The sequence below is a fragment of the Adelges cooleyi genome, unplaced genomic scaffold (genome assembly GCF_023614345.1).
Source record: "Adelges cooleyi isolate 19-005CV unplaced genomic scaffold, UGA_ACOO_1.1 ACOO_flye_CR_arks_rails_tigmint_CR_PRNA_30, whole genome shotgun sequence".
Classification (NCBI taxonomy): domain Eukaryota; kingdom Metazoa; phylum Arthropoda; class Insecta; order Hemiptera; family Adelgidae; genus Adelges; species Adelges cooleyi.
In genome coordinates this window covers 20,694,762-20,719,148 of record NW_026095971.1, presented here as the reverse complement: position 1 = coordinate 20,719,148, position 24,387 = coordinate 20,694,762, and the positions used below count along the sequence as shown (strand labels likewise).

The window sequence follows — 24,387 nt, the reverse complement described above, 5'->3', positions numbered from 1 at the left end:
TCTCGCTCCAGTAAACCGAATTATAAATTCGTGTATATCAATTAAAAATGTTGGCTTTCTGAAATTTTAATTTGTGGAGTGCTCTCAATAAGCAAATTTAACTTAGATTATTTATTATTTACATTTTTTATTTATAGTCCTCTATTAATTTACAAGTTTTTTATACTTATTTTATTTTTCTCTATAATTGTAGTTGTAATTGTTAAATAATTTATTAAGTTTAATACATATTGTTGTACATATTTAAATAAATTATTGTAAAACTTGCTGTAAGCAAATTGTAAATTGCCTCATTAGCGGAAATTTATTACTATTATAAATAGGTACATTATTGTTATTATTATTAAAAAACATTAATTTTCAATTTAGCGTTGAGGACAATTTTATCAATTGGCGGTTAAAATGTCGTTTAATCTCGGTTTAAGATTAATCGGAGATTAAATAATAATGAATTTATCAATCAAATTTGATCCTAGCTTAAATAAACTGTTAACTTATAGATATTGGTAAATAGCATCTCCTAGGACGGTGCTTAATTAGACATACTTCCCAATGTTAGATTTTAATTTTTTAAATATGTGTGCATTTGTTGACAAATTTTCTAGGTTTCTAAGGAAAGGGATTTTCAATTTTCTCTTTTGAAGACCTCTAAAATTATTTTTTATTATTTTTGAAAATTCAGTGTTAATTTCCGAATTACATTTGAATTTATTTTAGGCATACAATTTTAAATCGAAAATCGATTTAGGTAACTTATTTATGATAATTTTAGAATTAGATTTCATCACATTTTAATTTTTCTATTATTTTAAATCTAATCACGACTTTATAAAAAACTACACAATTAATTTTGAACGAGTAAACGAGTCTTATATAGGTAATAACTATGTCAAATGGCTTTCGATTCCCTTAACACGCTATAAGTAACCCAGGTAATTATTATTGAAAGGTTTTAACAGTACAATATCATTAATTTATTACAGTATAAATTAAAATTAAAACAGTTGATCAAATTATATTTTTAAAAAAACAATGTTTTCACTTATCTAAACTTATTTTTAAATATCCGTAATTTAACATAAATATTTTTAGTCTTAATATTGTATTTTTTAATAATATATTAGTGTAGAAATGTATTTCAATGCATAAGTCTTATTAAAACGAATTCTTTATGCATTTTTTGCTCAGAAACAGATTTATATTTTATTTGAATCTTAACTGAGGTTTCTGAAAAAATTGACTCATTGCCTATTGTACATAACCAGGCGTGTCTTTTCCCAGGCGTATATGTTTTATTGGGATATTTATATTTGATAACCGACCAACAGCTAACGTCATGTATTCGTTAACTATGTAAAAACTAAAAAGTGACCGGATTAAGATGTCAATTGTAATTTTTTTAAATATTATATAATTTTTTTTTGTTAAAAATTGCATTTTGCCTTGAAATTATTGTATAATATATTGTTGATTATAGAACACAGACACCGTATACACAGGATATACTTAGGATAAGTAAAATATGCATGTTACAACAACAAAATTATACATTTAGTACAATATAATTTTTAATGAACACAATACAACATTAATTAGTTTTAAACACAGATCAATGATATAACAGAGAAAACAATATAACATATAACACAGTATTAACACAGATATACACAAAATATGAAAGAATTAATAAAAAATGTTTTAAAAAAAAACACGTAGGAGTGACAAAACAATAAAACAATATAACAGATAGGTTTTTTTGTTGATAAAACATGTAAAATTATTATGATAAATTACATATAATGTATAATATTTATTTTTGATGTTATGTTTATTAGGAGTAGAACTAGAAAAGGAAATTTCAGTTAGTCGAGACACCAGTGCAACCTAAGGACAACAAAAAAACAGCCGAAACAACAAAAACGGCAGACGAACCACCCTCAGAAATTTTGGTGTCCATACTAATTGTCATTAACTTTTAGATATTACTGTTTTAAAATAAATTGTTTTTTCTACGATTAATTTCAGTTCGTCCAAACTCCACCGCCGCCAACCGACTGGACAAATGTGGAATATGTAATTTGCTTGTTGAAAGTCAATAACATTAACAAATCCAACCTTTTTTTTTTTTAATTTATTATAGGTTATTAACACGCCGGCACCGCCAACTATACCGGTGGAGTTCTTGGTAGGACTGGCCGAAGATGAAGAACAGAAAACTGACCAAGTAACTGGAGAGGAAGTTTTTTCGGTTCCAATAACAACAACTGCAGCAGCCGTTGACTGCGAGAACCAGGCGTCGATAAGTACACTGTAAATGACTTATGCGGTATGCCCACCATAGTGTTACCGCAGAATAGATTGAATCAGATTGGTTTCCTTCCATTTTGGCTAAGAACGAGCTCGAGGGCCTTACACCTTTATTCTTTAGACATTGTGGTGTCCATACTAATTGTCAGACACAAAATTGTGATTAACTTCCAGATATTACTGTTTTTAAATAAATTGTTTTTTCTACGACTAATTTCAGTTCGTCCAAACTCCACCGCCGCCAACCGACTGGACAAATGTGGAATATGTAATTTGCTTGTTGAAAGTCAATAGCATTAATAAATCTAACCTTTTTTTTTTTTAATTTGTTATAGGTTATTAACACGCCGGCACCGCCAACTATGTCAATGGAGTTCTTGGTAGGACTGGCCGAAGATGAAGAACAGAAAACGGACCAAGTAACTGGAGATACTACTTCTAAACGCTATGGACAACTCCAACACTGAATAGAGAACTGTGTTTTTGTTACTTGATTACTGGTAAGGCGTTCCTGCTTCTGAACATTTATTTTTGCTATTCTATGAACAATTAAAATAACAGAAGTATCATATTACAGTGATGGATAAATACTATACTTGAAAATAACCTATGTGTATAATGTGTGTATCTATTTCTAATAATATTTTTGTACATACCTAAAATATAACATTTATTTAACCATGTATAAAATGCGTGTGTCAATTTTTAATAGAAGTGTTATTCGTAATTAACCTAGGAAAAACTTTAAGGTCTTAATTTCAGATGTTATGTTAAGAAAAACTTTTGGTCGATTAATGTTTGTAGTAACACTTAACGAGCCGGCACTTCTAGAACTACTTATTACCACAAGCTTCATTTTGGGCAGCCAAAGTAAAGTCACGCAGGTCTTCAGACTCGTCTATCGCTTCACCGTTCAATAACTTCAACACTTTAGTTTCCAACATCATTCGATCAAGTGTCTAGTCTACTGCATTATAAACGATAGTGAACTATTCTGATTCAATCTATTCTGCGGTAACACTATGGTGGCCATAGGTACCGCATAAGTCATTTTCAGTGTACTTACCGCGACGGCTGGTCCGAGCAGTTAGCGGCTGCTGCAGTTGTCGGACGCTGTTCCGAAGGTCGCCACGACGATTGCCCGAACGCCGGCGTAGAACTCCGATTATAGGCGTTTGCTAACTCAAGCTGCCTCGGCCATGCAACGGCGGTCTGGGGCATTGGCAATGGCGGGCACGCCGGATTGAACGCCGGTGGCGGAAACATCGGCGATTGCTCGTATGTTGGGACATGAAACAATGGTTGGTGCATCCTATCCGTCATGTTCGGCATCACCGGTGAGGCCTCATATAATGAAATCCGCGATGGCTGCTGAGGCATGTCCGTCATTTTCTAACAAAGCGTAAAAAAATACATCAATGTTAATATTATATATAACATGTACATACCTACCTACAATTTGTGGATAAGTACTTGTGAATACGGTTTATAATATTTAATCAGTAATATTAAATGATAATATGACACTGTCGACTGTAATTGAATTAGACTTTAGAATAATTTGTATATTTAGAGTTTGTTTATTGGATCGAATACATGTGTCGTCAATTGTCGCCAGGTATATTTTAGAATTCATGTTGTAACAATATATTGTTATTTGTTGTCACGATAAATAGGCGTGTTGATATTCAAAACAAACACATTTTGATCAGCCCATAGAAACGACGATTTTGTATTTGATTTTTTTTAAATTATAATAATTTGCTGTTATGCATAATTTATATTTAATTCAATACTAGCGTAGTTTACACGGCTGCTCTCGGGATAAATGTTAAGATCAATTGTATTTAATACTTAAGAAATGGCCGAAACATACGCCAAGAGATGACCTAACCCGAATGTATTCCTCGAAAATATATAACTACGTCTTAAACGTGTACGATAAAAACTTATAGTATACACACTTACCCAGTAGACATAAGGAAATTCGCGTTGCATATAATTATGTTCCATTTTTAGTTTTTACAGAACAAATAAATATAAATTCAAAAAAAATTCACAATAATACAATATACACAATAGATGACAATAAATAAATTATTTGTTCACAAAATATACATAAATTGATAAATTAAGGATAAAAAAAATATGAATATAGATAGATACATAAAAAGTTAATAATTATACTTTTTTATAGGGTCGAAATGGATATTGTCAATTGTCAAATTGTTTATTGTAAATTTATATATAAACGAAACAAACATTTTTATATAAGTAACACTATAAATGTAATTTCTCATAACAATAATACTTTTGTGATATTCTCTTCTGTAGTGTTAAAATTAATATTTTTGATAATTATCCCTTTTGAACGTAGAAGATTCAATAGTTCCAAGCTTGAGCTGAACCGGATTTGCCACAAAGAAGTCCAGAAAGCCATTGACAGTTATTTTTTTATTACAAATAATTAATAAAATAATTCTCGGTTACTAATTAATAGTTAAAATAGTTTTACTTGTTTTTTTATTTTATTACTCTGTTTTTATTGGGAACTACGAAAAAATCATCATGTTTTAATAAACAAAAGTATTGAATACCATTTAAATCCAAGGGAAAATATTTGACCTTTTTATAATTATGTATTTAATATAGCTATATAGAACATGCGAAAACCTTATTATAGCGCTTAATATATTATTTAATGTAAGTCGTATCTAATTAACAGATCCAGTACAATAGTGTCATGTGAGATAATATATAATTATAAAGAAAATATGTTGTTACATAAATGTTTAGTTATTTTTCGAATCGACATCAAAACATAATCATAAAATATAAAACATTTTGAACACTGTCAAATGAGTAATCATATCATTTTACTCCTCTCTCAAAGTACTTCTCTCTTAACAGTCGCATCGGTGGTAATTTATTCTAATTTCTATTCGTCTTCATCGGATGAAGTATCGTGGTTGAGCGATCAGAGCTGTATTGACATGTGGTGATAGTTGATATCACCACCTACTCCACCGCGGTGAAACGCTGGCAACGCGGTGGCGGTTAGTACCACCACCTACTGCGCCAGGTTCAGCGTTGGCACGCCGCGGCAGCCAGCAGCCATCTTCGGCCCGCCATCCGCTTGACCTCACCGACCTAGTCGACATGGACGGCGCCCTTTCCCGTGAAGACTTCCGTTTTGTTAACTTCTAATTATTTGATTTTGTTAACTATTTGTTGTAATCTGTGCGTTGATTTTACTGCTGATCAGATAGTTTTGTACATACTTAATACACGTGCGTTTATGTTATCGATAATTACAAGTTTTAGGCAGGAGTGTAGTATTATTAACTTTTCAACTCTTATAACTTAAACAGTTCGGAGGGGGGTAAAAACAAAACAAAATTGTGAGAAAATTAAATCAATGGTATAAAAACATTATGGGAAAAAAAATTCAATTATTAATTAAACCCAGTGAGATATTGTGTGGTTCACGATAAGTTGATCACCTTGTAGTAAGTGTAATTCCGAGTTATGATGAAGTCAACAGTCCATATTTTACATTTTCTATTATTAAATCTCCAGCTGACACTTTAAATCTACAATCAAATTTAGTAAGATTTATTACTCGGAGTCGACTTAATTGCCTACCACTAAACATTAATAAATGCAGTGTTATTACTTTTTCTCGTTCAAATAATACAATTACCTATATTTACACAATTTATAATTGTATGTATTAATACGCGTGTTACTTTAGTTAGAGACCTAGGAATTATAATTAATGATCGCACTGTGTTTTTTTCATTGCACGTTAATTGTATTATAAAAAAAGCTTTTAGGATGTTGGGTTTCATTATCAGGCACACGAGTAAATTTTAAAATATCAATGCATTATTAAATCTTTGTTCTTTTCATTAGGTAGACCTCATCAGTCGACAGTCATTTTGACTCTTGAGTTTAGTTAAGTTGTATGGTCACCGAGATATTTGTTATACAAACATATTCGAGACACATTTCTGAAGACAATTTGATAAACGTTCAAGTGGCAGCACTGTCGGCCGCATTTTATGTTACACCTCTTTTAAATAATTTTGATGACGATAGCAACTGCTGCTGCGATTTATAAACAATAACATTTCAATTTGAAAAGAATGCCAGAACCGCTAGAATATAGAAATACTACTGCTAAACGCCATGGACAACTCATACACTGAATAGAGAACTGTGTTATTTGTTACTTGATTACTGGTAAGTAATTAGACTGCAAGCTTTATCATACTTACTATATTTTACTTAGTAGAGGCTAATGATTACGTTTGCTGTTTAGATTTAAATTTAATCATTAAATCAAATTGTTTAGACGTTTATGATGCAGTAGACTAGATGCTCGATCGAAGATGTTGGAAACTAAAGTGTTGAAGTTATTGAATGGTGAAGCAATAGACGAGTCTGAAGACCTGTGTGACTTTACTTTGGCTGCCCAAAATGAAGCTTGTGGTAATAAGTAGTTCTAGAAGTGTGGGCTCGTTAAGTGTTACTACAAATATTAATTGACCAAAAGTTTATCTTAATGTAACATTTGAAATTAAGACCTTTAAGTTTTTCCTAGGTTAATTACGAATAACACTTATAAAAAATTTCTATGCTACACTAATTAAATAATATTATATTACTTAGAATAAATATATTCTCATAAGAAGTAGAATTTTACCATAAAATCTGTGGGGAGTGTTCTTGAACATTTATTTTTGTTTTTCTATGAGAAATTGAAATAACAGTGGTATCATATTACAGTAATGGATAAATTCTATAATTGAAAATAACTGTTTGTTTTAGTGGCTAAAGGCGTAACACCCATTGGGCCTTCTGATTACGTACCCATAATAAAGAGTACCGTTTCGTACATTGTATTAGTGGTTCTGGTTAACAGCGATGATGAAGTCCTTATGATGCAAGAAGCCAAGAGCTCCTGTGCTGGCCAATGGTACTTACCCGCTGGCCACGTTGAACCTGGAGAAGATTTACATGTTAGTGCATTCATAACGAAAATAAGTCCTTCTAGGTTAAAACATTTAAATGATGAATATTTCTTTTTAGGAAGCAGTAAAAAGAGAATGCTTAGAAGAGACGGGACTAGAGATGGAACTCAACACTTTACTGAGTGTCGAAGCTGCATCTAAAGCATGGTTTCGTTTTGTTTTGACTGGGACTGTAACTGGCGGTCGTTTAAAAACTCCAGCACAAGCCGACAGCGAATCTCTACAAGCCAAATGGATCAAGGATATTTCTGAAGTATTAAAATGTTAACAACTGTAATTGACATGAATAGAATTTTAAAAAATAATTTTTGTTTTAGGTAAGCTTACGGGCTAAAGATATAGTACCTATAATAGAACGTGGCCGAGCTTATAATCTACACATAAGGAACAAAGTACGACACCAATGGCACCCTAGTGTCTTACCTACAATAAAAGCTCATAAAAAACTTTTGTTACGCCTTCTTATATGCGCCAAACAAAAAACTGAGTAAATTTTGATAATCAATTTTAAATAGTTATTATAATAACGGTGATTACTTGGTTTTTTTAGTAATAAACTGCATGTACTTGTATCTGAAAAAACTGAAGCACATTTACCAATGTGCGAAATCAATCACAATCGGAACTTGCACTCGACACTACGCAAATTCATGACTGTAAGTAGAAGTTTTAACTGTTAATTCGGTGTATGGTAATTCAATGTAATATTTGATTGTAGGAAATATTTGGTGCCGACGTAGCTGCCCACAAGCCTCATGGTGTGTTAAGTATCGAACACTGTGGAAAACCAGAAGGTACAAATGACGGGTTTTGTGTGTCATTATTAATTACATTTCAATCACCTTTAGAGGATGTTTTCCCTATAAGTAAATATAACTGGACAGCGGTATCCTCAGATTGTGCAAACTCGATTAAATCGAGAACTGGCCGCAACATGACCGTCCCTTTAAAAGTAATATGCTAGATAAACGTCTTAAATTATGCCATGAACTATTATTATTATTATTATACAATTGCGCTCAACATCACAGATGATGCTTTGTTATTATTATTTTTTATATTACGATAATTATTTTAGTATTGTTATACTAGTAAAATATTTTATATTAGAACAAATACAACATTTTTATAATAAAAACATATTTTTATTATTTGTGTTTTAAAATATACATAAAATACTTATTATTACAAACAACTGTCATTAAACTTGTCCCCCTCTTAGTTTTCTTCCTTTTTTGCTGAATTTCTTCAATTTTTTAACTGGTGGAGCCTCTGCTCTAGGTTTTTTAACAACAGGCCCGTTCTTTGCAGCATCCGCCTTTCTTTTCATTTTCTTCTCGGCAAATGTTTTCTTCAATCCCTTCATCTTTCTGGTTTGCAGTTTATTGACATCCTGTTTGGTCATGTGCAGGCGGCCTAATTTGGAACCAAAGCCATCGCGACGAATACCCTTGATTTTCTTGCCCTAAATAACCAAAGTGTACATTAGCATTAATAATGGTCAATGTAACATGTAATAAGTGTTAACTTCAATAAAAGCAAATTTTACTTTGGTCGAAAGTCGTTTGCAAGCAGTTTTAAACAGATCTGCACTAGCCATGTGATTTCTTCTAATGACAAAATCAACAGACGGTCCAACTTCTTTCAGTTCAACACGAGGTGTTTTTATACTAGTTTTAGTTAAAGAAGACCTATGACAAATACATTACATGCAAATATTAACATAATAATATAATGTTTTGAATAAAAAATTAATAAATTACTTACCTATATGAGCGCATTAGAATTTTATTGTCAACGGCTGTAAAAGACATAACTAGTTCAATACCATTAGGCCTAATTTGTTTTAATGGCTGTTTTTGAAACATATCAACGAATAAGTTCCGTAAGCGCTTTAGCTGTTGGTCACTATCAAATTGATCACCCATAAATACCAAGACTGGTTTCACACCGGCCGTTATTTCAGATAAACCTTTGAATTCTCCGCAACCTTTATAAGACTCGATGCCCAGTTCAAACATATCCAATACGTGCTGATCATAAGTGCGGCCTACAATCAAAATATAATTGAATTTGTTAATTTAAAATGTATTCAATTTGTTTAATAATGCTTACCTAATACTAAATTATTTGGTCTTTTTTTATTATGAGATGAAAAGAAGAACAAGGACGAATCGTGTTTCTGCAGTAATTTTTCAATCTGTACTGTATCGTCAAACGGCAAAATGTCATTTTTTTGTGTTAACATCACTGCATCGGGTTTCTTGAGTTTTAACTGTAACGCAACATTTCTATTTACATTTTGAATCCAACTATGGCCAACTTTAAATTACTAACCAAATCAACCATGCAATTTTTGGAAGTTATTGAAACTTTGCGACCTGGTATAAACACACATTGTTTGGGGTTTTCTACTACTTTGGGTTCTTTCTTCAACAAAACTCTTTTACCTCTCTTGGTCCTCGGTTTTCTGTGTACACACAATAAATAGTAAGTTGTAAAACGCAAAAGTAAAATGGCTTATACTAAATACTTACGCTACTCGTTGAATTACACCCATTGTAAACAGATAAGCTGATATTTATGCAAAACAAAAGGAGTTCAATAATAATAACAATTATTTTTAATACTTTATATGTACGTACTTCGATTGTTGCAAAATTGTTATTAGAAAAAAAAAACTTAAGTTGATTTATACTTGTGTCTTTTACCCTCGTGGGTACAAGTGCGATGCTTATTGTTTATGTAGGCTGATACGAGCAATGTTGATAATTGATAAGTTATGATAATAAGCAGTGATGCCAACGCAACTACAACACATTTTCATAACTCGGTTTATTCAAAATTTAGCTGAACCTTATAATTTTGTTCAAAGGTACCTTATAAATATGCCCCAAAAAAATATTATGTAGTGCAAGTTGGATTAATCCACCTTGATGTTGAATTTACAACAAGGGTTATCGATCGTTGACAAATCGGAATCATTATATATTATGGGTAATATCAATAAATAATATTACTGCACTTTTATAGAAAAAAAAAGGCAATGAAAAATATTATAAATATTGGTGTAAAATATAAATGATAATAATTGTATGTAATAGTCAATAGATATTTTAATTACTTCACTCGCCTACCTACCAAATTTGTAGATTAAAATATTATTCATAAATCACACAATAATCCAATGTTGGAGTAATAACGTTGACATGCCTAGGGCCTACGAACATTTTGTGTTTTATTTTTTATTTTATTATAATGATATACATTTGCCAACAAAAAATGTCGTAAAAAAGTTTTGTATAGTTATAAAACAATATTGTAAGTCTAATTGGCTACAGAATCAGTTACAAGAATTTTATATGTAATAATGAAAAAAAAAGTGCCTACGATAGTGTTAATCGCCGGGCCTGGATAACGCTATACGCTGGAATGGTAATTATATTTAATAATAATGCACGAAGAAAACATAAAACTGAATACAAGCAAAAAAAAAAAGTATGCACTTAGACATGCAACGACGGGCGCATGAAAACGTTCTTCATGTAATTGTTGTAGATTTTCTTGTACTGTTTCAAACTGACCGTCTTCCTGTCGCCCGCCGAGTTGATCATGTAATTCGCGTACATCTCCGTGTAGTCGACGCTGGTCTCGAAGTACACCGTTTTGCTGTCGCCGCCATCCAAGTCTTTCCAAGAGCTGATGACCCTGGGCACGGACTGGATGTGTGCGACCACCTTCTGGTACACCGAGCTCATGTTGACGTCTGCGTCCGAGTCGCACTCTTCGACGAAGGCGCCGTAATCCTTATCCAACTGTTTCCTACGCACGTATAAAGACATGTAAAAAAACACGTTTTTTTACTATTTTTTAGAAATGCATAAAAAGTTTTATTTTTTACTATTTAGTCGTATTAAAGGTACTCAATAATTTCAAAAACACACCTTGATTCGAGAACGAAATCGGTCAACGCTTCGTCTGACATATTATCGGCGGCATCGCCTTGGACCATCTGCAGCTGTTGCCCCGCCGAATAACTGGTAGTGACCAGGTGCTTGCGGAACCACTGATACGTCTCGGGCTTGAGCACGGCGTCCAGACGGGAACCGGGCACGGCTAGGGTGCCGGCGAAGAAAGTCTTGCACACCTTCAGCTTGATTTGGTCGCCCAGCCAATAGTCTACCGTCCGGTAGTCGGTCAGATCGTCGCAGTAAAGGCCGTCGGCGTCGCTGTCGGCGGCCACGGCCGTGTCGCGCGGGTGTACTTCCACGCTGGCACATATGAACGCGTTTTGGGCGATCCGCACGTCCGCCATTTGCCGGAATTTCCTGAACGCGGTCAGCCGGTCGATTTCCGGCACGGTCGTTCGGCACGAAAGCTCGCAGTCCGCGTCGCAACTCGCGTCCAGCTGGCAATCGTACGACTCGATCAGATCGCCGTCCATCAACACAGAGTTGGGCGCCGCTGGGCAACAACAACAACAACAGCATGTATTATGAGTTATACATGATCTACGGTGTGTAATGTTTATTATAACAACACCCCTATTTACTAACTCGTCGAGGGGTAAAAATTATCACAAAAAAAAAACTACCACCACCCCTCAAATAGTGAGCGTTACATACGTTAATGGGTTCGTTACAGACAATTTTTTGTATAAAATCTTAGTTTTAAGTTCTTAGTTCAATGTGCATATTTGTTAGTACAGCAACGAACATATTTTTTATTGGTAATTAATTTGTTTACCACATTATCACAGCGTTCATAATGTTTTTAAATATTTTTTCTGACCTAAACATAATATACAACCAAACAGAATCTATTTTGTTTAATCTATAAGGTATAGTTTTGTTATGTTTCAAGAAAACATCTAGTTTAACTAGAAAGTTTAAACGGTTATTAAATCATTGTGATAACGTTAAATTAAAATTTTATCAAAAATTGCCTACAATTTTTAAAAAAAAAATACAAACTTAAATTAAAGTAGATTAGATTCCCTATAGTAATTTCTAGTCATTTTAAGTAATTAGGTATACAAGTTATGTTGAGTAATTCAATAATGTGCGATAGCTGTTGCCAGTTATCACTTACTCGTTAGATCGACGTTCAACATTTTCTTTACATCAAACATCGGAGAAAATTTGAGTTTAAAAAGACAACATTTATAAATTATTAACTGTTATAATTGAAATGTGGAAGCAAAAAACTAGGAATTTAATATGTTCAGGACAAAATGTTTTAACGACGAGAAAAACTATTGGCATATAACATGGATTTAACTTGTTCTTCATTATACATACATGCCTACTGAATTGCATAAACAGTGGCAGACCATCGATGGATACTGAATATCCACCGATTGATGAGATTCCCTGTATAACTGTAAGGTTTATTGATAATATATTATCTATAATCAACAGACAATTGTCTGATCGTCTAGGAGAATGAGGTTTTTGATATTTAATAAAAAAAGTTTGTCATATTTTAGCTGTTGTAAGCAGTATACTTGGGATCGGCGTAACCTATATATTTTACACCATAATGAAAAATCTAGTAAATTGCAGCTTGTACTACAATTTTAATATCTCAAATTTTTTTAGGATTCGCATCAGTCATGAATATCGTTTCATAATAAACGCATATAATAAGTCCATATAAGTTTGTGTTGTGTTATTTTAAGAATAAGTATACAACACATACCATCAATCAAATATATTATGACAAATAAATACTATATAATGGATTTTAATGGTTACACTATGCGGCTATAGTTCAATGACTGTAGTCTGTAGATAATATTTTATAATACATTTAAATTAACCGCCAATATAAAATTAATGTACAGTGACAAACTATTGTGTACAATCATTTTCCCCCCTTGATTTTGTGGCTGCACTGGGTGTTTTTAAGCTCAAATTACCGTACATCTTCAGCTGCAGCATCGTGGTTTCGAATGTTTGTTGTTATCTTACTTCGGACAACATGCCGCGCAAGACTGAAGACGGGTATTCCTTATCTATAGCTAGTGGCTACTGGCTATACAACAATATAAACATAATGTCAACAATAAATGTATTTTTAAATTACCTATAACTATTTTTACTTTATAGTTTGTATAACCATTGTCATTTGTCTATTTATTGTTACCTACCTACTTGTTTATTGTAAATTTCCATCAATGGAATCCCAATGTTGTGTGTTGGGCTGTACTGATAGCAAGGATGAAAAGATAAAGCTTCACAGGTTATATCAGCTATTCATTTTCAATTTGAATTTTCGAATACTTATCCGTAATTAATTGTTTCAGGTTTCCTTTTGGTGATCACTTATTGTTGCCCATTTGGATTATGGCCACAAACCGTACGAACTGGATGCCTAATGCCAACAGTAGGATGTGTGACAAACATTTCACTATCGACGACTACGTGTCGGGCAACAGGAATAATCGACTCAAACCAAACGCTTGTCCTATAATTACACCATCAACCTCTGTATGTCGATTGTGAAAAATATTAAATGAATTGTAAAATGATAAAAATTGTTTCTGGTATTGTTATATTTTTTATTTCATTATTTTCAGACTGTGTATTCAAATACATTACACGTTGATGATTCTGCTAGCGACAACCATTTTTCAGACGGCAAATCATATGACTCGTCCGATTGCGATTCGCCAAATACTAGTGACCTAATTATTTCAGACGATTCAAGTTTATTTAGTGATAGTAGTATGGTAAGTATGCCGTTTTATTTTCCACGATATATCAAAACCAAGCATTATGATTTTCACATTACTAAATCGTTTGTTAAATTTGTCTAGAGGTTTTTTCCGGTCGTATGTACGTTCTAAAAGTATGCAATTCATTTTAATATTGTTTTAGGATGTATGTTCTGTATTAGGAGATAGTAATGACGTGGAACACTCGGATGATGAAAAAAAAAATACCATAAAACCCGAGCAGGAAGAAGATGCCATATCTATATCTTCTTATATTACTAATTATGATGATGTAAGTTTATTCATAGTAAACTCTAGTAACTATAATAGCCAGACCAGGAATTATAAATTTAAAATTATAATACTCAAAACTTATTGATTTTCTCCATATTGATGTAATTTTTTGAGCTATAAATATTTCTTTCCTATGTTAAACATTCTTTAGAACTTCAACCCAGTATTTATAATAATTACTATAATAGTATAATAACATTTAAACTTTTTATGTTTTTGTTAGACTGATCGTATTCCAGTTCAAAAATGTGCTGTTACTTTGTGTAACCAAAAAGCAAGGAATCAATTTGACAAACTGTTTTACATTAACTTTCCGGTAGAAAATGAAACACTTAGTGATTCTTGGTGGACTTTGTGTGGTCAGCAAACAGATTTTGATCGTACTGCCAAAATTTGCTCGATTCATTTTGATGCAGCTGATTTTGTTAATAAAACTATACAAAAAGATGGACAAATTTATAGGCAAACTAGTCTAAAAAACGATTCTGTAGTACCAAGTTTGTATTTGTCGGCAGAAGACTATTACCGATTTTCTAAAAAACGGAAACGTAAGGCTGACAAAATTGATGGTATGAAAATTATTTATATGATTATAAACTGATTGTGATAATACATTTTTTTATTTTTTTTAAACTAGAATCAAATGTAAAGAAAATGTCCATTGAAAACTACAAGTGTCCAGTAACAAATTGTACAAAAACATCTTTAGATGAAAATATTAATTTTTTTACGTAAGAAAATTTAAATTAATTTAAATTTTGAAAATTTTTTTAGTATAATTTTGTAAATTGGTTTTTATAGATTCCCTACGGGTGACCAATTAAAACTTAAATTTTGGCTGAAGAGTCTTAAAATGCCTGGTTGGAAACCACTCGATACCGATCGTATTTGTTCGGACCATTTTGAAAGTGACCAAATAATAAAAACGCACAATGTGTATCAGTTGACTTCAAATGCGAAACCAGTGTTTAAGCCAAAAGTATGTGTTTAATAATAATTAATGGTAATTTAAAATTCTATTTTTTTTATTATTATTTCATTTGCAGAAACCCTTTGTTATGCCTACAATTAAAAACAATAATACTACAAATAAAAAAAAATCTGACAAGAGGGTAATCAAACAGCCTGGTATTAAAGTGTCGTACCAAAGAATTTCACCAGACTGTATAGTGGTAAATGAAGTAGATCTTACACAGGACGGGTGTGAAGTAAACTCCAATAAATGTACAACTTCATCAGCACATGCAGATAAATTGGAAAAAAACGAAACATTAAGTAAATCTATGCCTTAAATACAATTTTAATATTTTCTTTTGAAATATTTTACAAAGTTGTTTAGCATGTTCTCTTAGTTATCACTATGAACCTCTTGATGCACAAGTTTTTTTTTTAATTTAAAAACTAAAAGGAGATTTTATGCAGGGTTTGAAAATAAAAATATTTTTAATAATGTTATATTTTACGGTAAATATATATATTTTTTATGGCATCATATGTATGACATCAAAGTATAAAGAGGTTAAAATTACAGTTTTAATAATAACTACTAATTGTTATCGATTAAAAACATTTAATCTTGGCAAAAGTAATTATAGCACTAGATAAAAAAAAAAAAAAATGTATTCAAGTATAAAATTAAAAACAAAATTATGATTACAGTAACAAATGATAATGCAGAGGAAAATGTAATAGATTTATTAGAAGATAGTGTTGGTGAAGGTGAAGGTGATCCTAAGAAATCTTATGTTAACGATACTGTCCAGTCTTTTTTGGACTCTTTTGCAAAATCTATTTTACCATCAGGTTTTGTTTTATATTTTCTGTCCTATAATGTGATAATTCTGTTAAATTGTAATTGTGTATAAACTATGTGTATACTAACGGCGTAACGTTCCCCGTGTTTAAATGATGCAATGTAATTTCAAAGTTCTTCCAGATATTTCGTTTTGGATAATGTTAGGAATCTTGTGACGTGAATTGTTATTACTGTATATCCAATTATGAATAGTGCATTTGGCCTATGGTTGAATACTGAGTACAGAATTTTTCTGTTGTTATCGACATTATTTTTATTAATAGACTTCAAAAATTCACCGTTCGAATGCAAAGAAAAAACTCTAGAAAACGTTGACGTAGATTCGTTTGAAAATCATAAGGATAATCTCGATGCTGTTGTAGAAATCTTAATAAAAGCAGCTAAAGAATCCGAAAGTAATATTACCCAAGGTAGATTGTCTTCTAATGCATGTACTCATTACTAGGGTAAGTCACATCAGCGAGGTTACCAAAGTCTAATACATTTTTTTTATGTAAATATTGTACAAAAATTAAAATACCCATATTTTGCTGTTTGCAATGTCATTGGGTCGTTATTGTAGAAAAATGTACTTGGAAATTAATACAAAAATGTTTGGTACATGTACATTAAATGGTAAGTTAGTAATTATTAAGAAGTGTGTTGTGTGTTTTATGATTTTTGCAAATGGTAAAATACGGTTTTCAAATTTGGTGATTTCATTAATGTGACCTCCCTTATTGTCTTTTCTTCAATTTTTTTTTTTAACCACGTCATTATTCATCTAAAGAATATCTATTTTCAGAAGTATCTGAAAACGAAGATTTATCGTCAAATAATGTAATAGGTTTGGAACACTTACTTTCGAGTACTCAAAATGATAATAATAGTATAGAACTGTTAGCTAACCTGTCAATGACTTCAATAGAAAATCAATTATTAGAAACCGATTATTTTCAAGGTATCATTTAAAGTTATAATTGTAACACATTTTTTTAAAAAACTCTTGCATACATGAAACTGTTAAAAAGTATTAACGGAGGTCATTAACAAATCATTATTGAAGTTTAATATTAAAATAAGAAGACGTTTCCTTTAATGCAGTTCATTGGATACTTATTCATGTTCTCATCTTCTTGTGCTGCTGTACGGTACGCCATAACGACAATCTTTCACACCCAATAAATGTGTTTAATGCATATCAAAGTTAATTATTTAATCATATAAAACCAGTCGTTTAACTTCCATTCTATTATTTCACTGTTTATATAAAATAAACAATTTTTTTCATTACACCTAACCATAGGCACAAATAGGGTGGGGGTAGCTCCACTTAACTTATCTCAACCCCTCTGAAAAAATGTTGTTTTTGTATACATATATAGGTAGGTAAAAATTCATTAGAAATGTATAATACAATCACAAATGCAGCAAAAACAGCCCAGTGGACGATTACCCTTTTGTCCTCTTGTCCAGTCAGCCACTTCTATCTATTGGAAGTAGATTTAAAACTTTAAAGGCATAATAGAGTGTATTTAGACTTACGATTTTTTAAATATTTTGTTGAATACAAGTGTTAGGTTAATAATAAAAATATAATATTAAGTTACTTCCTTATAGGTAAAATTAAGATTAAATACAACAAAAACAATACAAACAACTGAACAAACATGTATATGCTTGTTATTTGTATTGCCTACTTTACTACATATTATATACCTATATCAATAAGTATTAATATGTGTGTAATAATGATACAAGACATTATTTTTCAAAAACATAATTTTCATTTTACATATTGGGTAATACATAGTTTTCCAACTTGCAAAAAGTTATTTTTCACAGCGCAAATTTTTTCTCAACATCACAAACAACACTTGGTAGCGTTTTAGAATATACTCTTATTTGTAGAATTAAAATTGCTTAATGCTTATTACAAAATTTCTCAGATTTTATTTTATTTATTTCTTATGTGTCAATCATTAAAATCATCCTAATACTTATTTTACAAAATTAAAATAGGTAAGTTTAAAAAAATGTGCAAGACTTTAGTAAATAACATTAAAGCTAAAAACACATGTTTCTATTTTTTATACTTTTATCGTATGATTACGGTTTTTATACTTTCAATAGGATTATAGTCTGTTAAAAAATGATGGACTTGTCTTTCTTAATTGTTTTATACTTATTTGATTATTATTGCTGTTTGTTTTGTATAGAAGAAGATAAGGACCAAACTGGGAGTGAAAATAAAACCAGCATTTTATTAGAAATCATACGAGATTTAGCGCCAGAGAAATATACAAAAGAAGATACTTGTGTCAATGATGAAACACAAGAACTAGTACCAGAGATAAGTGTTACAGAAGGTAAATTTTTATTTTGTTCATAGAATGACCAGTGGGTTAAACCACAGTTGATGCTTACTTAGTCAAGGAGTTTTCTTAACGCATTTGCTGCTCCGGGAGGAGTCGTTAATCAGTTGCCGGAGTGGGTGATAGGACTCCATTTTTCACTTGATGGTATCGAATGGCTAAACAGTGAGCGGCGCTACACTCGTAGGCCAAACTTCTCGGCCACTCATTTTAAATCTGTATTAGTATTTTAGTTTAAAAAGCATTTATTGTGACTTATCTAAAATGTATGTAAGTTGACTTTTTTGTTTGGTAGATAAAGAAGAGTTGAGCAGTAGAAATATAAACTACTTAGAATATATTTACACGGATACTCCCTTAGTATTAATCCAAGAATGTGTAGTGGACGATACTGTTGATAATGAAACACAAGAGCTAGTGTTGGAGAAATGCACTGAAGAGACTACTGTAAATTGTAAATCGCAAGAGTTAGCGTCAGACAAATATGTAGAAGATATTACCGGCAACGATGAAACACAAGTGTTAATGCTGGAAAAAGGCGCTTTAGAAGGTAAATTTATAAATAGGAGCATACAAATAAAGTTATTTTAAAATTATGTTATGAAACATTGACGATGGAAGTAAGATGGTTTATTGAAATACTCAAGAAGTTATCAACTAGGCTGTATAATGTGTTTATGTAAAACAAATTAAAAATTACTTATCTCGGGTATTTTTACTATTTATAGATACGGAAAAGACCGAGTATAGTAAAAGCAATAACCAGTTTGAGTATATTCATACAGATACACCTTTAGAGTTCATACAAGAATGTGTAGTAGAGACTTCTATCGATGATGAAACAGAAGTATTTGTAGCAGGAAAATGTATTATACAAGGTAAATTCTTATTTAAAACAAATTATGTCGTTTACAATTTATCAGTCATTTATGATTATGGTAAAGTTCTTATTTGAGTGGATCAAAATATATGGTTGAAATGTTTAAGAATAGTATGTTAAAGAATAGTTTAGTCGTAAAGAACTATTCTTGACAATGTAATGAGTCTTCTTTTAAGTATGTGGTTCATTCACACTGGTAGAGTGTTTGAATAAGGGTAAGACAATGTAAGAATTAAAATCGTCAATCGAGATTGTTTAAAAGAAATTAATTACAACGGTAAAATAATTAATAAAATAAAACTGTGGTATTCAGAAGGTAACTTCTAAAATAAAAGCTAAGAAAATAATTATTAAATATTTACTGTTTTATAGACAAAGAAGAGAATGAGTTGGTCAATAATGAAAGCCATTTAGGGTATGTTCACACAAATACACCTTTAAAGTTTGTACAAGAATGTGAAGTAGAAACTGCTGTAAATAAGAAAACACCATTGCTATTACCAGAAAAACATACAGACAAGACTACTACTGAAAATACTGAAAAAGAAGCGAAAGTATCTGAAAATTGTACAACAGATACTTTAATAAATGCAGAAACACAAGAAGTAGTACTTGAAAACAGTAATATACAAGGTAACTTCTGCTCATACAGGGCATCTAAAATAAAACTAAGAAAATTATTATTAAATATTTACTATTTTAGGCAATAAAGGTATAATTATTAAAGAGATGTCAAATTATAATTTTAAAAATACTGTAACAGATAATAAAAACAATCAAGATAATGTTAACTTGTGCGCGTCAAATGATAAAAACACTGAAAAGATGACAATTACACATAGTAAGAAAAAGTTAAGGAATACAAAATCGAGGTTACAAGGAAAAAAAGGCAAAAATGGTATATAATAAGTCATTAAACTACACAAATATGGTTTTTAAATTAATATAGGAAAACCTGCCTAAATTATTATAAAAATATTAACACATTTCTATTTTGACAAAAGAGTAATAAAACCTTGATATATTTTAGGCTATTTATTTAATACGTTTACTGTTTTATAGACAAAGAAGAGAATGAGTTGGTCAATAATAAAAGCCATTTAGAGTATGTTCACACAAATACACCTTTAAAGTTTATACAAGAATGTGAAGTAGAAACTATTGTAAATAAGAAAACACCATTGCTATTACCAGAAAAACATACAGATGAGACTACTACTGAAAATACTGAAAGTCAAGTGATAGTATCTGAAAAATGTACAATAGATACTTCAAATAATTCAGAAATACAGGATGTAGTACTTGAAAACAGTATTATACAAGGTAACTTCTGCTCATGCATCTAAATTAAAACTAAGAAAATTATTATTGAATATTTACTATTTATATGCAACGATAGTATAATTATTAAAGAGACGTTAAATTATGTTTTAGAAAATACTGTAAAAGATAATAAAATCAATCAAGATAATGTTAACTTGCCCGTGTCAAATGATAAAAACACTGAACAGTCTCCAGTTACACATAATAAGAAAAGGTTAAGGAGTACAAAGTCGAGGTTACCAGAAAACCATACAGATGAGACTACTACTACTGAAAATACGGAAAATCAAGAAATAGTACATGAAAACAGTCTTACACAAGGTAACTTCTGCTCATACAGGCAGGTGTAGAGCTAGAAATACAATTTGAAGAGGGGGAAAGACAAGTTGCTCTGAGTAAAATAAAAAATGAATTCTAAAAAATAATCGTAGTATATAAGCAAGTATTTAACATTTACAAGTTTTTATAAAAAGTATAATTTTATGACAAAATTAAAGCATCTTCGTTTTTCCAAATCTGGTAAATATTTCATCGATGTCAATGGAGATATACCGATGGATATTCAGTACAGCAAGATCTGTGTGACGTTCTTATCCCAAATTTGCACAAAGCCATGTGTGAGAATAGAGAATAAATGCTCTACTGTAGCTCCATTTACAGGAAGTATAGCGATTACTTGCAATAGATTATTAATATTTGGGAATATCAGACGATGATGGCACTGAATATTAATAGCTACACTATTTTCTTGTTTGGAAATATCAATAGATAACGATGATGGTCCATTTATTAGATTTTCAGACACAAATTTTGGCATTTTACTAAAAGATGTATATATTTTTTTAACGGACGTATTGGGACGTATTGATTTGCTAAATTTCTCCTCTGAGTTGTACTACATTAAAAAGAAAGAGAGATTGAGATGTATAAAATATGTCTCAAACCTTTTGTTAGGAGCGTGCATATCTGTAACTGAGTAATTCAGGAAAAATGACTCAGGAACACATAAGATGAACAGGATAAAATCCGCCAAGAAGTGGCTCTGGACTTGGGAAATAAATTATTTTAAAAGAAATTTGATTATTAGTAATAATTTTTTGCGTATAAAAATCACACCTGTCATTAGTCTTGTGGTGATCACTCCATTTCCATTTTGGCCACCACTTGTTGTTATATTTGTAAATCTTTGATATCACTTATACCAACACATCTAGGAATATTTCTAAAAAAAAATAAGTCATTCTGAGCAAAATAATAAAAAAATATATACACAGGAAAAAATATGTAGGACTCAAATTTTGCAACGGTCGGCTAAAATGGAAATCGGGTGAATGCTGAGCTCACCACAAGACCAGCGGCAGGCTAATAACTGTCTATTTTATTTAATCTTATATGTAACTATTGTTTATAATCAAGGATTGGACTTTAGGACTTATAGCACTAGAAAAACATTAAAATTTCAGACCATATATAAGCACGTAGCTTATATATATACTCACCTTTGTTTACGTCGTAGCTGTTTATAGGTAATGAAAGTATTATTATTAAAGGGATGTCAAATTATGTTTTAGAAAATAAATGTACTGTAGAAGTTGACAAAAACAATAGAGATAATGTTAATTTGTATTCACCAAATGATAAAAACAATGAACTGCTGCCAATTACACGTAGTAAGAAAAGGTTAAGGAATACAAAATCGAGGTTACAAGGGAAAAAAGGCAAAAATGGTATATAATAAGTCATTAAACTACACAAATATGGTTTTTAAATTAATATAGGAAAACCTGCCTAAATTATTATAAAAATATTAACACATTTCTATTTTGACAAAGAGTAATAAAACCTTGATATATTTTAGGCTATTTATTTAATACGTTTACTGTTTTATAGACAAAGAAGAGAATGAGTTGGTCAATAATAAAAGCCATTTAGAGTATGTTCACACAGATACACCTTTAAAGTTTATACAAGAATGTGAAGTAGAAACTATTGTAAATAAGAAAACACCATTGCTATTACCAGAAAAACATACAGACGAGACTACTACTGAAAATACTGAAAGTCAAGTGAAAGTATCTGAAAAATGTACAACAGAGACTTCATTAAATGCAGAAACACAAGAAGTAGTACTTGAAAACAGTTTTATACAAGGTAACTTCTGCTCATGCATCTGAATTAAAACTAAGAAAACTGTTATTAAATATTAAGTATTTATATGCAACGATAGTATAGTTATTAAAGAGATGTCAAATTATGTTTTAGAAAATACCGTAAAAGATAATAAAAACAACCAAGATAACGTTAATTTGTGCACGTCAAATGATAAAAACACTGAACAGCTGCCAATTACACGTAATAAGAAAAGTTTAAGGAATACAAAATCAAAGTCACTAGGGAAAAGAGTCAAAAGCGGTATGTAATAATTGATCAAGCTCCATAAATATTGTACTTAAATTATATAATTTTACATTAATATAGGAATACCCGAATGTACACATTTAGTTCATGACCAGGAGTTGCCTGATTTCATGAAAGAATCGTTGTTGTTGTTAGACAAGGACTACGATTTATATGTTTCCGACTCTGAGCCTTGCGCTTCTATAGATGGAGTTCCCGAAGACGAGTATGCAAATGCGATTACTTACATAAAAACTATTCCCAGAGTGCTGAGTTCATACGATGTACCCAACAAAAGCCGAAAGCAATTTTTCGTAACCACCATCAGCGTAGACTACATATACAAAGGATATTCAGAGGAATACTCAAAAAATGGAAAATCGCCTCCATACACTAAACAGCAATTTGTACAAATTTACAATCAGTATACGAAATCGTTTGTACACAACGTGTAATTTTAATTAATGCCTAATTTTTTTTAAAATGTATAACCTATTATTTTTGATTTTTAAAAAAAAAACGTAACCAATTTATATTTTTGCTTCGTTTGTTATGGACTTCTTTTTATTTTTAATGTATAACTTGTTTTTGATATTTGAAAAAAAATGTTCTCATGTATATTTAAGCTTGATTTGTTATGTATTTTTTTATGTATAATTTTTATTTTTATTTTTGAAGAAATATACTTTGTAATTAATAATTATTTACGTAACTACTATTATAATTACTTTTGTTTTGTTGCCAGATCTCAACATTATTTTGTACAGCTTAACAATTTAAATACAAGTATGTAGATGATTGTATCGTAGTTTTGCAGTTATAAATGTAACTTTTTCTCTATGTATAAGTAAAAACTAATTAAAGTGTGTTGGCTCAGAAGTTGTATGTAGTTGATTGACAACGGGAAGTAAAACAAATTATACTTAACAAATATTAAAAAGAATTTATACCCAGTGGCTTGTGATATTAATAATTTGTCTAAAAGAAAATTTAAGTATAGCAGAGAACATGTAAAATGTTTTCTAACCGAGTTAGCCTTTGTCTAATTGATAAACCATATTAATTTTCACTATTTTGCAAAGTTAAATTTAAAAAAAATGGTAATTTTTCGGTGGGGGTTAAAGTTAAAAAAATTAACCATATGTTATGCTATACAGTTTTTTAACAAAAGTAACTAACAAGTAATAACCATTTGAATAATAATTTAAACAGTGCCGTATGTGATTTAGTATATAAAATATCATGTCTTGTATAATTCAGGT

The 24,387-nt window shown here is 30.8% G+C and overlaps 4 protein-coding genes across 14 annotated transcripts; 2 read left to right on the top strand and 2 right to left on the bottom strand.

The window, feature by feature from the left end:
• The first annotated feature begins 6,376 nt into the window (after positions 1–6,376).
• On the top strand, positions 6,377–8,535 carry LOC126837955 (8-oxo-dGDP phosphatase NUDT18). Of its 2 annotated transcripts, none has more exons than XM_050571986.1 (7): positions 6,377–6,552; positions 6,632–6,801; positions 7,141–7,331; positions 7,402–7,596; positions 7,661–7,830; positions 7,894–7,999; positions 8,062–8,535. In XM_050571986.1, exons 2-7 carry the CDS (start codon positions 6,702–6,704, stop codon positions 8,305–8,307), a joined length of 1,008 nt encoding a protein of 335 aa, XP_050427943.1. In that variant the 5' UTR covers positions 6,377–6,552; positions 6,632–6,701; the 3' UTR covers positions 8,308–8,535. The 2 variants fall into 2 exon arrangements, with proteins under 2 accessions (XP_050427943.1, XP_050427941.1); XM_050571984.1 differs by having other exon boundaries at positions 6,378–6,552; positions 6,665–6,801.
• LOC126837956 (ribosome production factor 2 homolog) lies at positions 8,413–10,085 on the bottom strand. Of its 2 annotated transcripts, XM_050571988.1 has the most exons (7): positions 9,989–10,068; positions 9,881–9,917; positions 9,681–9,813; positions 9,459–9,618; positions 9,111–9,393; positions 8,893–9,034; positions 8,413–8,808 (listed from the first exon to the last, which is right to left on the bottom strand). In XM_050571988.1, exons 2-7 carry the CDS (start codon positions 9,901–9,903, stop codon positions 8,545–8,547), a joined length of 1,005 nt encoding a protein of 334 aa, XP_050427945.1. In that variant the 5' UTR covers positions 9,904–9,917; positions 9,989–10,068; the 3' UTR covers positions 8,413–8,544. The 2 variants fall into 2 exon arrangements, with proteins under 2 accessions (XP_050427945.1, XP_050427944.1); XM_050571987.1 differs by having other exon boundaries at positions 9,881–10,085.
• Positions 10,086–10,675: 590 nt separating this feature from the next.
• Positions 10,676–12,474, bottom strand: LOC126837901 (uncharacterized). The gene is made up of 3 exons (XM_050571879.1): positions 12,435–12,474; positions 11,288–11,807; positions 10,676–11,165 (listed from the first exon to the last, which is right to left on the bottom strand). Exons 1-3 carry the CDS (start codon positions 12,472–12,474, stop codon positions 10,850–10,852), a joined length of 876 nt encoding a protein of 291 aa, XP_050427836.1. The 3' UTR covers positions 10,676–10,849.
• Positions 12,475–13,335: 861 nt separating this feature from the next.
• Positions 13,336–23,933, top strand: LOC126837953 (protein PF3D7_1417600-like). 9 transcript variants are annotated; one of them, XM_050571976.1, is made up of 19 exons: positions 13,336–13,586; positions 13,651–13,834; positions 13,924–14,076; positions 14,225–14,353; positions 14,579–14,924; positions 14,993–15,086; positions 15,157–15,334; positions 15,402–15,630; positions 18,370–18,519; positions 18,821–19,075; positions 19,254–19,403; positions 19,778–20,038; positions 20,169–20,303; positions 20,468–20,728; positions 20,840–21,049; positions 22,300–22,455; positions 22,619–22,879; positions 22,991–23,140; positions 23,207–23,933. In XM_050571976.1, exons 1-19 carry the CDS (start codon positions 13,522–13,524, stop codon positions 23,578–23,580), a joined length of 3,741 nt encoding a protein of 1,246 aa, XP_050427933.1. In that variant the 5' UTR covers positions 13,336–13,521; the 3' UTR covers positions 23,581–23,933. The 9 variants fall into 9 exon arrangements, with proteins under 9 accessions (XP_050427933.1, XP_050427935.1, XP_050427936.1 ...); XM_050571975.1 differs by having other exon boundaries at positions 13,337–13,586; positions 20,109–20,303; XM_050571978.1 differs by lacking the exon at positions 20,169–20,303.
• Positions 23,934–24,387: the final 454 nt, after the last annotated feature.